Source organism: Lagopus muta, chromosome 5 (genome assembly GCF_023343835.1).
Source record: "Lagopus muta isolate bLagMut1 chromosome 5, bLagMut1 primary, whole genome shotgun sequence".
Classification (NCBI taxonomy): Eukaryota; Metazoa; Chordata; class Aves; order Galliformes; family Phasianidae; genus Lagopus; species Lagopus muta.
In genome coordinates, this window is record NC_064437.1 from 22,728,245 (window position 1) to 22,743,060 (window position 14,816).

The 14,816-nt window shown below is 57.8% G+C and overlaps 2 protein-coding genes across 3 annotated transcripts in view; one reads left to right on the forward strand and one right to left on the reverse strand.

Moving 5' to 3' along the window:
- The window catches only part of ATF6 (activating transcription factor 6), a 72,030-nt gene extending 70,016 nt beyond the window's left edge, over window positions 1-2,014 (forward strand). For both annotated transcript variants that reach the window (XM_048944914.1, XM_048944913.1), the window contains exon 16: window positions 3-2,014. In XM_048944914.1, the coding sequence (XP_048800871.1) occupies window positions 3-211 (209 nt within the window). In that variant the 3' untranslated portion in view covers window positions 212-2,014. The remainder of the gene's footprint in view (window positions 1-2) is intronic.
- A 174-nt stretch (window positions 2,015-2,188) lies between these two features.
- On the reverse strand, window positions 2,189-12,400 carry OLFML2B (olfactomedin like 2B). Its single transcript, XM_048944907.1, has 8 exons — window positions 12,190-12,400; window positions 11,267-11,530; window positions 8,826-8,933; window positions 6,693-6,857; window positions 5,748-5,976; window positions 4,270-4,800; window positions 3,842-4,018; window positions 2,189-3,568 (listed from the first exon to the last, which is right to left on the reverse strand). Exons 1-8 carry the CDS (start codon window positions 12,331-12,333, stop codon window positions 2,967-2,969), a joined length of 2,220 nt encoding a protein of 739 aa, XP_048800864.1. The 5' UTR covers window positions 12,334-12,400; the 3' UTR covers window positions 2,189-2,966.
- Between the last annotated feature and the right edge of the window lie 2,416 nt (window positions 12,401-14,816).

The following is a 14,816-nucleotide window of genomic DNA, read 5'->3' on the forward strand; positions in this document are numbered from 1 at the left end:
AGAGAACGTGATCAATGGGAAGGACTATGAGGTGATGATGCAAATCGACTGCGAAGTGATGGACACCAGGATCCTCCACATCAAAAGTTCATCTGTTCCTCCGTACCTCCGTGAGCAGCGCAGAAATGACACTAACACCTTCTACAGCTCATCCTCCTCTGTCTCAGAGACACCCCACGCCCTGAGGGCCATTGTCAAGTCCCTGCAGTAACTCCTGCACAGCAGCACAGCCCGTGCACCCAGCATGCAGCAGGTCCTGCTGCCAGGCTGAGCCTTGCCATTGCCAAGTCCATGGGGCTCTGGACACAGCAAGGGCAGCTAAGCCTGTCCCAGTGCATGATGCTGCCAAATGGCCACATGTCTAGCCCAGGGATTGCAGAGCTCTGTGGCCCCTCACTGGGGACAGGCCTGGGGGACCCACGCAGTGTGGTGCCCAATGCCAGCGGTGCAAGCAATGCACACCGCCTCAGTCCTGGTGTCCAGCATCAGCTGATGCTCAGCACTGGCACAGGGGGAGCACGGGCTGTCCTTGCTACTTATGCACTGTCCATACTTTGGGTTTGTTTTGTTTTTTTTCTCCCTGTTAAACAGTCTCCTGAGGTCTGGTGCTGAGCACTGGGGTCCTACTCAGAGACACTGCTGCGCAGACTGTGCCTGAGGCCAGGCTTTCCCCCAGTGCCCAGATCCAAGCTGCAGGCGGTCCTGCCAGCCCTCGTCCTGGCGTTGCACCCCACAGCATCCACGCCTGCCACAGTGGCTATCCCCACTCCTTGTCACCCCATGCACCTTCCTCAAACCCTTCCCCATGCAGCCTCCCCTGTGGGGGTGCTGCAGGCTGGTGATGGTGCCATGGGGCAGCCCAGCCACACAGTGAGGAGCGTTAGCCCTGCACCACAGGGTGCTCACAGCCAAGGCACTACAAGCAGAACAACCTGCACTGCCTCCAGGTGAGACCTGGGCCACAGGGACCGATGCACAGGGGCTCTGTGCACCCCTCCATATGGGGTGCTGCTATCAGGGAGTTGGAGCCCTGTGGTGTGACCCAGCAAGGCTAAGTGGTTTAGGCTGTGGTGGTTTAGCTAAGCACGTGCATTGCTAAAGATTATACTGCCTTTCTTTTGGGTTTGTTTTTGGGTTTGTATTTTTTCTTCCCTTTTTTTTGTTTTGGTTTTTTTTTTTCATGTTGGGTAATATTTAATGTTTTTCACTGCTCACAGCCTGCAGAGTGTTTGCAGGCCTATGGGGTGGGCAGCACCCTACTGGGCAGCAGCTGAGGGGCTGCGGTGCTGGGCTGGGAGCAGCAGCCATGCGTAATGACTTCAGCATGTTGTTACGTTATTTCCCCCCTCGCACTTAGCACAGAAGATGATCAGCTTCAGTTTGCCAGACCGTTGGCTTTCCCTCGTCGTCTGAACCACTTACTGAACTGATGTGTTTGTTTTTTTAATTATTATTATTATTATTTGTGTGTGTGTGGCTGTTAGGAAAGAAAGGTTGACCCAGCAGAAAGACAAACAGCTCGGGGGGAGGCGAGGAGGAGGGCGAGGAGCAATCCACCCCAGTAAAATATGTGCCTTGCAACACTGTGGAAAAGCTTTGCCCTTTGCCACGTAGTCAGCACCGCACAGCCCCGTCCCCCCGGCGCGAGCTGCTGGGAAGCAGCCGGGCTCGGCGAGGGGCCTGGCCGCACTCCGTGCACCAGTCCTGTTTTCCTGGCCCAGGCCCCACCTGACGGCAGGCCAGTTCACACAGCCCAGAACCTCCCCGGCTGTGCCCCAGCTGGAGGCACGCAGCCCCCCGGACGTGGGGCTCTAAGGGGGCCCTTTGCTGCTGGAGATCGGCAGCACCCCTGGGTGGGTGGCAGGGCAGCGTCTTCAGCCTGGGGCTGGCACAGGGGGCTTGGGGACACGCTGCAGCCCCCGGCAGTGGCAGAGAGCACCTCTCTTCCCTTGTATCCTGTTGTGTGTCCCTAGCACTGAAGGCAATAAAGTGGTTCTCTTATTTATTACTGTTATTCGTTATTCTTTTGCTTAATACAGGATTAGTTATACAAAAGAGTGGAAGGCAAAGTGCTGTCTTTTGGGCTGCTGGCACTGTCAGGCACCACTGGCGACAAGGAGGCCAAGCACCCTTCCCAGCCATCCATTTTTTGTGAGTGACCCAGGCCCAAAGAAAGCCCCACAAGCACTGCAGAGGTACTTGATCTTTTATTATTAACAGCGGGTAAATACAAAGGTGGTGCCAGGCTGGAGGGGTGGAGGTTGGGACCTCCGCAAGGCAAATACCAAGTGGGGACTATTTTGGTTACAAAACGCACAAACAGAAGTCATCTACACATATTTACAATGCCCCCCTCCCACTGCCAGCTCCCAGCCCGGCACCCACAGCCCCCCCCAGGCCAGATGGAGCCCCCAGGGTAGGCTGCAAAGGGCAGAGTCAGGGGGAGAGGGGACAGTCTTCAGCTAAGTGCCAGCACCAGGGCTGTGTGTGTTGTACAGCAGGATCTTCCGAGCACCCACTGACTGTTGGGTGGGAGGGTGGCCCCCAGGGGGGACAGTGCACCCCTCCACTGGGACGGGTGGACACCACTGTCCTGCCAGAAGCTGGTGCCTGCAGCAGAAAGGCCAGCTTTGCACTGGGCCTGGGGTTAAGCGCTGATGGCTTTCATCTAAAAAACATCAGCAGGGTTATGTCAGGGCCACCTCCTCCTCAGCGTCCCCTCAAAGGAGCAGCCCTGCTGCCACAGGCCCCGCCACGCTGCCCTCGAGCACAGAGGCAAGGTCACACCAGGGACAAAGGGGTGGTCCTGGCCTGGGGATCGATCTACAATCCGCCATCTAAACAGCCTGAGACAAAAACCCATCACGTACTCTTTGATTTGTACAAAATAATAATAATAATAATAAAAATAACAACAATAAAAGGTGCTGGTGGCCCCTCGCTCGCAGTGCCCCATCACGGGGCTGTCAGTAGGCAAAGATGACATGGTAGGTGACCTGGTGGCCATTGTCCCAAGCGTAGAGCAGGCGGTCCTTGGGGTTATAGTCTATCTGCGTGGTGTAGGCATACTCATTCTCAAAGAGCAGCCGGGGGATGATCTGAGTGTTGGTGTGCGTGTCAAAGGCATAGGAGATGTTGGCGTTCCTCTTGTTGTAGCTGTCGACCGCGTACAGGACCCCGCAGATGACAAAGCAGTTCCCATAGAAGTTCTTTCGCAGCCCCGTCCGCCACGTCGTCTCTTTCTGGGTGCTGAGGTCGGCTGCGTTCAGCTTGCTCAGCACGATCACCTCCTGGTTGAAGCCCTCGTAGCTGATGGCCGGGTAAATGACCCACAGGCCGTTCTCATCCACGGCAAAGTCCACATCTGAATGGCCACGCCATCGCCATGGTGTGGACTCCTCGTAGGCCACGTCGTGCAGCATGGCCCAGGCAGCCACGTACCGCTGCTTCAGGTCGTATTTGATGATGTTACGGGTGAAGGCCCGGTTGTAGTAGAAGGACCCGTTGTAGACGACGTGCCCCGTCCCGATCCAGCTGTAGGGCAGCTTGTAGGAGTTGCTCCAGCGCCCTGAGGGACAGAGATGCCACATCGGTGAAATCCTCCCTTTTGGGGCCCGGCCCTCAGCCCAGCCTTTGGCTGCCTCCCGGCCCCGCAATGGTGACAAGCATGCTCACAGCCACCATGGGCAGTTGGGCTTGCCCCATGCTCTGAGCCCCACACAGACCCACACACTGGGTACCACCACCCAAGAGGGTCCTTCCCATTACTGTGGCAGGGAACACGGGTGGTTTTGGGAGCAGCTGACACAGCCATGGCAACGTGAGGACAGTGCAACCTCACCTTGCTTGAAGTTGTCGAGGTTCCTGAACTCCACCAACGTGTTTCCATAGTAGTAGTTGGTGACATAGATCCGCTCCTCCTTGGCCAGAGGGTCCTTCATCCAGGCCCCCTCATTGCGCCCGTAGGTGTTCTGAGTGGTGGGTCCCGAGATGGTGGACAGCGTGTCCTTACAGCGCCCTGCGTGGGCAGAGGGGATGGCGAGGCTGGAGGCAGGGCAGCCACACACTTCCCTCTGCCCCTCCATCCCCCTGCCCACCACTTGCACAAGAAGGAGACTGCAATAGGTTCCAGAGTTAACAAGTGACACTTGATGCCCTGGTAAAGCACTGCCCAGTGTCTCATTCCACATCCCTCCTATGGCCAAATCCACAGCACAGGCACAAGCCAGCAGGAGGGGACAGGACCTGCAGCCACACGCATGCACTCACCGATGATGTTCCTGATGTCCTCCTCCTCCAGGGCCTGCTTTGGGGTGGCGGGGATGGTGGTGCTGAGTGGCGGGGGGGTGCTGGCCTGCTCCGAGGGTCCCGGGCTGCTCTCCATGCCAGGCTCAGGGCTCATCCCCACATCCCATGAGGTCTGGCTGGTGGTAGCCGCGGCAGGGCTGGGGACGGAGCTGTTGGCCACAGGCGGGCTCTCGGTGGCCACGGGTGCCACCATGCTGGCTGATGCTGTCGGCAGCTGCGGGGTCTCCTCCTCAGGCACCACCAAGGGTGTGGTTGCAGTCTCCATGGCAGGGGGGGGCAGGCTGGCAGTGGTGGGCTCTGGTGTCGGCCCCACAGAGGCGGCAGTGGACAGGGGCAGGGTGGTTGGCGCGGTGCTGGGGTCAATGCTGGGGGTGGGCGGCCATCCCACCGGGGATGGTTTCCTCACAGCCTCACCCACCCGCCCGCTGGGCCGCAGCAGCTGGTCCTCTATCAGCAGATCCACGGTGTTGTCCCCACTGAACAGCTCATCCTCTGCCAGGCACAGATATGGATCAGCAGAGCTACAGCCACCTGCCCTGCCCTCCCCTCCCCTCCCCTCCCCTCGCTCTTTCTTCTGAATCCATCTGCCTTTTTTTTTCCTAATTCCCAGCCAGAGAAAGGGATCTGAGATCTCCTGGGTCCTTGCAGGGCTGCCCTGACCTGACCTAGCTGCTGAGCCAGCCTTGCACCCAAAGGCTGTGTGCTGCTTTGTGCATCTAGTTTATTGGGACCCTGCCTCGTTGTGCCCTGGGGCACCCTGCATGGAGGGAGGGATCCTGGCTCCCCTCTGAGCCCTGCAGCACATGTTCCTGCAGTGACGTCAGGCACATTTGCAGGACTTGCATGCATCAACTCATGTTTCCTTTCTGGAGAGGTGCTGATTCTGTATATAAGGACTTCCTTAGCTACCATATATTTTCCATGCAATAACACCACCACACTGCTTTCCGTGCACAGATCAGAGGCCAGATGCTCATACAGCTCTTTTCAGCAGTGATTTACCAATTGGTTCTGCCACTGTAGATCAATACACCCTGCATCAGCCACACAGCATGCCGGCAGGGAGCAGGACTTGATAGTACAGCACCTTTCCCCTCTACTCCATGTCTCCACCTCCTGCAGCTCCAGTTTTGCTGCTCCCTCTCATAAACCACATCCCAGGATTAGCAGCTCATCCATCTCTGCTCCTTATTGCTCAGTTCTCTCACTCCACCACTCACCGGCAGCCTTACCATAACCTTGTGCATCCCTGCCTGCTCCTCTTTCACCCATGGATCTCCCAGCACACATCTCCATCCCCCTGCTCCCATCCCAATCTCCTGGAGCCAAAATCACCATGACAGCACTGCTGGACACCCCACACCCCTTCATTTCCCCTCTCTGCAGCAGCCCTGCACATTTTGCTCAGGATGCAGGTGGCAGCCATTGGCCTGACTCACGTTGCTCCTCTATGTCGTTGTCGGACTCAGAGGACTGAGCCTTGTAGTAGGTGACACCCCGCACAATGGTGGGCTTAGAGGGAGGGCGGCCCCGTGGGCTCAGCTTCCTCTGCAGGAGCTGCTTGGGCTTCCCCTCCTCAGGAGTGAGATGCAACTCTGTGAGGGACTCGACAGAATTGATCTGCTGAGAGATGGTTTCATCCTTCAGGAACCTTTCTTCGTACTTGCCCTGTAAGAAACAAGAGAAGTTGCTTTGGGATGGGCCCAAATAGCCAAACATGGACCTGCAAGGACCTGCTCTGCCCCTGGGCCACCAGTGGCAGCGGACAGCTGTACAGAGGGTGAGCTGGGGCCAGGAGCTCAGCATCACAGCAGCTGCAGCTCATGGCTGCGGGATTTCAGCTCATTAAAGCAAAATGGAAAGCCAGCCTGAGCATTGAAGCGGTGCCCATTTGGCTGAGGGCGGGCCCAGGATTCCTTTGGAGCCCGGCTGCAATTAACAATGAGAGGGAATATTGGGAAATGAGGTCGCTCAGGGTGACAGCAGCCCTGCGCTTTGCTCCGCTGGGCAAGGCAGGCTCAGCCCCAGCAAGGAGCAGTGCTGTGGGTATCACAGGGTTTGGGTGTGCCAGGAGCCACTCCATCCGACTGCTCGGGATGGAGAGCAGAGAGCAGCAGGCTGCGTGCCCCAAACCCTGCTAATCCACGGCGTCCCAGGCTCCCAGCCGGCCGCGATGACATCAGCCTTTCCGAGCGCTTGGCCCCTCCGACCTGGAGGAACAGGAGGGGAGGCTAGAGCAGCTAAGCCAGAGCAGCCTGGCTGTACTGGGGGACACGGGCTGTGCTGAGCAGGGAGAGCAGCCTGCTGCCAGCGCTGGGGCACTGGGGCACCCCACCAGGATGCCGAACCGTGCCGTGTGGCTGATGGGTGCCGTGCAGCCCTACCTCGGGGTGCACATATGCAGCCTCCGCGTCCCGCTGCAACGAGCTCTCGATGTCGGCCAGGCTGTTAGAGATGAGGCCAGAGCAGTTCTCCCCAACACGGTGCTGGGGCTCTGACAGGGGCTCCTCCACGCTGACTCCTGCCCGCGTGGCATTCCTGGACATGCCCTGGGAAATGAGAGTGGGGACATGAGCCCGGAGCCCTGCAGCCAGGGGAATGACAAGCCCTGAGCTCCTGGCTCTGTCTCCACGGGGCTGGGTGTAAGATGCCCCCCAACTGCCCCCCAGTCCTTTGTTGTGAATCTGTCCTGCCATTAATTTCTCCTAAAATCCACCGTGACCTCCATCTGTGATCCCAGAATTGCCAGCTGAGGCAGCAGCTGCGAGCTGAACACAAACCAGAGGCACTCACTCTGCAGACTGCATCCGGGAGTTCATTGCTCCGCTGACACCATTTGGATGCAGTTGCTTGTTACACTGGAAACAACTTGCATCCCTTCTCCTCTCTGCACAAACTCTGACCCAAGCCCCATTAACTGGCCACTCTCAAAAGCATCAGAGTGCCTTTGCTGAGGGTTTGTGGGCCACAGTGTTAGTGTTGCACTTTCAGGCTGAGCGCAACAACTGCGGTACTTCCCAGCAAGATTTTTGCTGAGCTGAAGATGCTCTCCCACTGAGCAGCACTGACACCCTTCTCCCTTGGGGATGGAAGCTGCTTCCAATAGCCTTGTGCCCTTATCACCTATTCTGTGCCATTCTTGGCCTATTAAACAAAACCCAACTCCTTCAGCTGAGAGCTACCCCAAAGCAGCACCCTGTGATGCTCCCTGGTGCTGCCCAGCTGCTGTGCCTGGGCCCAGCTGCTCAAATTGCACTCTCTGACCCCCTGACACAGCGCCAGGCTCTCCTGCAGTGCCTCAGCTGTCTTGCACCGGATCCTGGGCCGGCACAGGCAGAAATCTGGGTGCTGAGCCAGCAACAGGGGGCTGCTCACAGCTGCTCACAATCTGCCTGCAGCCCCGCCGGCCCTCTCCTGCTCTGTCACCCAGTGCTCTGCCCTCCTGCAGTGGCAGAGCAGTAAGAAGAGGCACAGCAGAGGCAGTACCTCCATTGGTGTTTCCAAGCCCCCAGGCACTTCCAGCTAGCCAGCCTCAGGCTCAGACAAACCTTCTCCCCTTCCCTGACAGCACGGAGCTCAGCGGCAAACCCAAGAGGCGTCTGGAGAGCACGCCAAGCCACAGGAAGAGGGTGGGATCACAAACAGAAGCATCTTTGCTTTATTAATTTTAGACCTCAAAGCCCCTTTCCCCTTTTTGAGTCAATTCCCTGCTTGGAAACCCAGGTCCTGCAGCCCTGTGCTCCTCCCGGCTGCCTCCTCCCTGACCTCAGGCAGAGCACACCGTGCCTTCCCGAAACGCACTGCAAGTGGAATTTTGGCTTTCTAAATCATCGCTGCTTGGCTGCAGTCTGCGGGACTGTGCTGCTACAGAGAGAGCACTCAGCACTTTGTCTGGGAGCCTGGGACCCCACGGCTCAACACTGCACCCCATGCATCGCACCAGCCAAGGGAACACTCAGCTATGGATTCTGTACTTCTATCATTCAAGCAGCACTGAGGGCTCAGCTCTTCTTGAGGCAAGCTAAGATGCAGCTTGGTCATTGTGTGGCAGCTGTTAAATCATAGCCTGAACCACTGATTGAGTACCTGGGGGAAGGACCCAGTCAGCCTTAGAAGCACAGGTGAAGGCAATTCAGCTGTGTCAATGCAAGGGGTGGAGCCTGGCTGCACCTCTCTTAAACCTCATTTAAGGGCTGACTGCCAGTGCAGAAGGATCTCCTTCTGGAGATCCCTCTATGGGCAAGTTTTCCCTTGTGAGCCTTGGTCTTCAGAGATAGGTAAGCAGTCCTTTTCCCTTCCCTTGTAACACCTTTCTGTGGTGTTAGTCCTCCTGTCATTACACCTGTTATATCACCTTTCCATTGTGTTGCTCTTTCTGATTGTTACAGTGCTGCAGAATGCAGCCAACCTCCTTGGCTACCATCAGGTCAGCTGTGTGCAGCCCAACCTATGACCCTGACTCCTCACCCCAGGCATGGAGCTCTGACACCACCTGCAGCCCCCAAGGACCCTCTTACCTCCTCCAGCCTCTCCACCCGACCCACCAGCTTCGTTGTGACCGAGTGCAGCTTCAGCAGGTCCAGGCCATAGAAGGCACTTTCTAGCATCTCAACAATGGAGGACAGCTGTAAGACAAAGGGAGTGCTCCATCAGGATCAGGGCTTTGCTTTGAGGCACCCACTATGGTTTTCTATAGCCAAAATAATGCACTCATGGGAGCACAAGAAGTTCACTAAGAAGCAAGTTTTCCACTGTACAGACAGCCCTGAGCCCCAGGTATGGTGTGAGGTATGAGAAATGCTGCCCATGGCTCTGCCCAGCCCCAGGCTGCCCTGAGTGGCAGCAGATGAGCCAAGAGGAGAACCGCAGCACTAATAAAAGGGAGCCTGAGATCACGCTCTGAGTTCCTGCCATCCCAGGCTTGTTTTTCCTGGAACAAGAAGAAACTTGTTAAAAAATATAAAAATACTCTCAAATGCAACAGCATGCAGGGATCTCAGTCAGCGCCAGCCTCGTAAGAAGTGGCTTCCCTGGAGAGTAACTTCACCTGAGGGATGCTGCATCCTGCCTTCCCCTGACAGCCCTGTTTTGGAGATGTCCAGGCTTTCCTGGGTGAAGACAGGTGACCTCAGGGAACCCTGGAGACAGTGATACCCTCAGCACTGTGCTCCTGCTCTGACCGCAGCCTCTTCTGCTGCCCTCAGCCATGAGCGCACACAGCATGGCACCATGCAGCCACTGAGCATCATTAGTGCATGGGAAGCTCTGCAAGAAGGTGGCATTTTCTCCCAGCAAGTCAAACCATTCAGCACAGCTCCATAAACACGGGAGCAATGCAGGCAGCACTGCTGGCGGCACTCGCAGTTTCCACCCCAGCCCCTGCAGTCTCCCTGCGGAGCTGACAGCGAAGGAAAGTTTCCTTTTGTGCCAAGTAAAATGGCAGCAGCAGAGACAAGGCTGTTTTATGGCTGTGCATCCACTTTTCTGCTGAGAACTGGACTGCGACGGCTGACACAATGCATGTGGGCTGCCAGACAGACACTAGAGAAAAGCACTTCCACCCGGGCTGGATGGCTTCCACCAAGGTACAGCGGTTGTAGACCTCATTAGCAGCTCCTCCTGAGCATACACTTGTTGTGGGCTGTACACCCAAGACCCCCAGAATGCAAGCTACACCCACAAGCAGAGGGGCAGCAAGTCACAATTTCACTGGGATGCATTGCACGTGCGGTGGGGTGCTCCTGGCACTGTCTGCCTCTTATTCTGGGGACCTTCTCAGAGTCGTGCTTGGTGACAAAGCCGTCTGCTTTCACAGCTCCCAAGACTCACACAGCAAAGGAAAGTCCTAGATGTGGATGCTTGCCAGGCGGGCTGTGAGTGAGGCCAGTTCCTAGAGGAGTGCTCACACCATGGCTGGGAAGCAGACAAAGCCAAGCTGTGCTGCACCGTGCCAGCTGCATCCTGACAGCATCTAACAGGGCTACGCTGGTCTCAGGGCTTTGCCTCAGCCCAGCTGAGCTTCCTGGAGAGCGAGGGACCACTGGAGAGCTGCAAAGCAGTCCCTCCTTCCCTAGCATGCTGGGTTATCTGCCCGTGCTTGTCATCTCCCCCTGCTGTGGGGAACTCGGACAGCGGGCTGCTCACTGCCTGCGGTCTGACATGATGAGACACATCCCCAGCTCCAAACCAATGGGAATGAGCTATTGTGTGGGGCTGACCTCAGCCAGGATGCAGCCTCACTGAGGTGCAGCCCAGAACCAGCAGGAAGTGTCACCAGCACTTGGTTCTCTGCCCTGGGACAGCAAATGATACAGAAGTGCCAACAAATGCTGCCACCACCTCCTTGAACAGCGCAACAGCTCTCAGAAGGAGTGAGGCAGTGGGGATGGACAGCATCTGATCACTGCAGCCACACACCTCCATCCTTCTGCACTGGCTTCTCTTCTCCATAAAATGTGCAGATATGAGAGTAGCAGATAAATGCTTTCAAAGCAGAGGAAGAAAGAGATCAAAAGATCTCTTTAAAGGGACAAAGAGTAGGGAAAAATTATTTTCAGAATCCCCTATGAATATTATATATTGGCCATGTTTCAGGGCCGTACCCTCAAGCTGTTCTCTGGCTGCAGCAGGCAGCATCTGTCCAAAGTGCTCTGGGCCACTCTTCTCCAAGGCAGGAACCTTAATGTGGTGATGGAAGGAGACAGCGCTATCCGTCTTCCTGTCCACCCATTCATCTATCCAGCCATCCCATCCATGTATCCAGCCATCCCATCTCTCCATCAGTTCCTCCCTCTATCTAACCACCCCATCTTTCCATCAATCCATCCATCTAGCCAACCATCCCATCTATACACCCATCCACAAAGGCTCCGACGCTTGCCAGCTGGCAGCAGCAATCCCCAGAGGCTTTCTGAGCACTTTCAAGCAACACCACCTCAGCCTCCAGCCCTCCTCCTACCTTCAGGTCTCCGCTGTCCGCCTCCCGCAGCTTCTGCAGCCTGAAGTCCCCCTCGCAGGGGTTCAGAGCCGAGGGGGGGGCCACGCAGGCGCACTTGCAGCCGGGTCCCGAGGTGATGGTCTCCACCGTGTAGAAGTCCTCGGCGTGGAAGGAGCCCTGGTTGATGCGCTGGCAGGCGCCGCGGCCCAGGGGTCTCACCAGGCACTTGCAGCGGCAGTCGGCGCCCTCGGACACCGCCTTCACCTTGTCGTAGTCACCTAGCAGCTGAGCACAGCGCCGTCACGGCCCTGCCGGGATGCCCGACCTCCCCGCTGACTTTTGGGCATCCTGAATCTTGTGGAATCCTAACCGAACAGCCCTACAAGCAGCGTAACCTGGTGGTGGGACTGTGCTGCTGATTAGCCCCATACAATGCCAGGAATTTCCTTTACGGAGATTTGCAGACAGAGCTTCTGAAAGCCCGAGCACAAAAATAACTTTGACGGTATGTTTCCAATAGGCTCCGCGTTAGCCATTTCCGAGGGCAGATAATAGCACACGGTCGGATCGGCCAAAGCCAACAGAGCCCTCCACCGCATCCCGGGCGAGGAGAGCTCGCACACAAAGAGGCTGCGGCAGATCCCCACCCACGGATCCCCCCCTCCCCTTCCCCGAGCCCCCCAGGGAAGTCCCCGGGTCGGTGTTTCAAAGCAGGAACAAAGCGGAGCGATAAACCCCTCTGCAGATGCACCCACCCCGATCCTGCACGGCACCTCCCAGCGCAGGGCAAGACACGCACGTCGCGGCACCCCGGGTGCTCTCAGCACCCCAAGGAGCATCACCCCATAAAAGCAACGTTCCCCCGAGCAGCACCGCCCCCAAACAGCATCCCTCCAAACGCGGCATCCATCCAAAAAGCATCGCCCCCCAAAGCAGCCCCGTACCTGCGAGAGGATGTTCTCCTGATTGTCCGCCTCGTCCTGCAGCGGCTCGGCGGAGGGCCCGGCGGTACCGGTGGGGGCCGGCCCTGCCCGGCAGCCGGCGCCCAGCGCGGCCAGGCAGAGCAGCAGCGGTAGCGGCCGAGCCATGGGACGACGGGGCCGGAGCCGGAGCCGGGGCCGGGGCGGGCGCGGAGCCGCCGCTGCTCGCTCAGGTGCGGCGCGGCGGGCGCGGGCGTGGCCGGGTCGGGCCCCCGCCTCCTTCCCCGCCTCCTTCCCTCCCTACTTCCCTGCCCCCCTTCCCCCGGCGGCAGGACGAGGCGGAGCCGAAGCGGGGCCGGCCGGCCGACCCCCGGGGGGCAGGTGGACCCAGAGGATGCCGCGAGCTGTGATCGATCCGCGAGGCTCCTGGAATGCATCCAGGGTAACATCGTGAGCTTGTAATAGCCCCACCAGGGGGGTGCAAGCCAGACCTGCTGATCGCCAGCGCTGGGGAACCGATGTCAGGACTGGAGTCTGCCCGGGCTGTAGCGGCCGTGCAGCAGTGGACAAGGGAAGAGCCTGCGATGCCGTCTATCTGGACTTCAGCAAGGTCTTTGACACAGTTCCCTGTAACATCCTTCTCTCCAGATTGGAAAGATACAGATTTAACAAGTGGACTGTTCGATGGATGAGGAATCAGTAGTGAGATCATGCCTACAGAGCAGTGGTCAATGGCTCAGTGTCTGGGTGGAGATCGGTGACGAGCAGTGTCCTGCAGGGGTCAGTACTGGTCAGCGGTGGTACCAGGGCTCCTTAACGTCTTCATCACTGCTTGACAGTGGGGTCGAGTCCACCCTTAGCAAGACTGCTGATGAGGAGGGCCACAAATGTGAACCAAGGGGTGGAACACCTCCCTTTGAGGACAGGCTGAGAGGTGGGGCTGTTCAGCATGGAGAGAAGGCTCTGAGGAGACCTGAGAGAGACCTGACAGTGTACACAGGGGCTGTAAGAAGGAAGGGGACAGACTCTCCAGCATGGTCTACTGTGACAGGACAAAGGGAAATGGTTTCAGACTAAAAGCCTCAGAGCAGCCTGGTTGCTATCAGGAGGCAGAGTGGCTCTTGTCCCTGGCGCACCATGGGCACACGGGGCAGGCAGCCCAAAGATGCATGGGAAAGGAAGGATCTCACATGTTATCAGCATCCTTTGTTGCTTTCTTTTCTGTGCTTGGGGAAGAAAGTGGTTCTGGTGGTGTTTAGTTTGGGCTGAAGACAATTTTAAGCCTGTCCTTTGGGGGCAGGAGGAGACAGTGGTGAGAAATGCAGGCTCACTGCGGTCATCTCTAAGTTCTGAATAATCCCCCTCCAAGAAACAACCCAACAGGGCAAACTGACAGAAAGAGGACAGCAGAGTGTGTCAGTGTGCTTCAGGGGCTGCTGAACTCTGTGGGAGGCTGCAAGCCCACCTGTGCACCACTGCTTCTTCCTTCCTGCACAGGCTCTGCCACAAGGCTGGGGCTGTGCCATGCCAAGCTGAGCCAGCAGGGTGTCCCTGCTGCAAAAAAAAATAATAAATAAAATAAAAGACAAGTGGTGTTGGGCTGCATCAGTCTGAGTATTGCTAGCAGCTCAACACAGTGATCCTGCCCTTCTGTTTGGTGCTGCTGAGGCCACACCAGGAGCGCAGTGCCCAGCCTCACAGTACAGGAGGGACATGGAGCTGCTTGGAAGAGAGTGCTGTGAAGGGCCACGAACATGGGGAGAGGCTGAGAGCTGCCTGGAGAAGGCTCAGGGGAAGCTCACTGATGTGTTCAGACACCTGAAGGGAGGGGGCAAAGAGGACAGCGTGGTCTAGTTGGAGGCCAGAAGCTCGCAGTGTACCCTGGAGGCCAGGGGTCAGCGCTGTTAAACCTCCGCATGAACGATCTGGATGATGCGACACAACTGCAGACAACAAACCTGGGAGCAGCGGCTGCTGATCCATCAAAGGGCGGTGCTGCCATCCAGAGGGACTGGAGAGGTGGGCTGATGGAACCTCCTGGGCTGAGCGAGGAGAAGTGCAGAGTCCTGGCCCTGAGAGGAACAAGCCCAGGCACTGGGAGGGCTCACAGGGCTCGGTGCAGCTTGGCACTGCACAGCACGGCTCGGCACGGCTGAGCACAAGCCAGCAGGTCGTCCCCGCTGCAAAAAAGCTTGGCCGTGCCATCCCGATGCTGTGCCGCGTTGTGCAGAGCCAAACCGTGCCGAGCCCAGCCGATCCAAGGGAGCCTTCCGGCTGCTGCTGCTGCCCCGGGGCCGCGCTGAGAGGCACCGCAGCACCATCCCGCGGTACGGCCGCCCCTGCCGAGCTGCTGCTGCCGCTGCACGACTTGGGATGCTCGCTGATGAAATTCGCTGCACGGAGCGTCCCGGAGCTAATGCCGGGCTGTCCAGGTGTCCCCCAGGACCATCAGCTCCGTCTCTACAACGCTGCACTCCAGGACGTCGGGATGCCTGGGTTTGTTCCTCCTAGGGCCAGAACTCTGCAATTCTGCTCGCTCAGCCCAGGAGGTTCCCACCAGCCCATCTCTCTAGTCCCTCTGGATGGCAGCACTGCCCTTTGGTGAATCAGCAGCCACTGTTCCCAGGCTTGTAATCTGCAGCTGTGCTGAG

What these genes read in the sequence shown, in the direction of transcription:
- OLFML2B (XM_048944907.1), bottom strand. Translation starts at nt 12,333, where the DNA reads ATGGCTCGGCCGCTACCGCTGCTGCTCTGCCTGGCCGCGCTGGGCGCC. An exon ending in CAACGACATAGAGGAGCAAC is followed by an intron (nt 4,801 to 5,747) that starts GTGAGTCAGGCC and finishes TGTGCCTGGCAG; the next exon opens with AGGATGAGCTGTTCAGTGGG. An exon ending in CCTCGACAACTTCAAGCAAG is followed by an intron (nt 3,569 to 3,841) that starts GTGAGGTTGCAC and finishes TCTGTCCCTCAG; the next exon opens with GGCGCTGGAGCAACTCCTAC.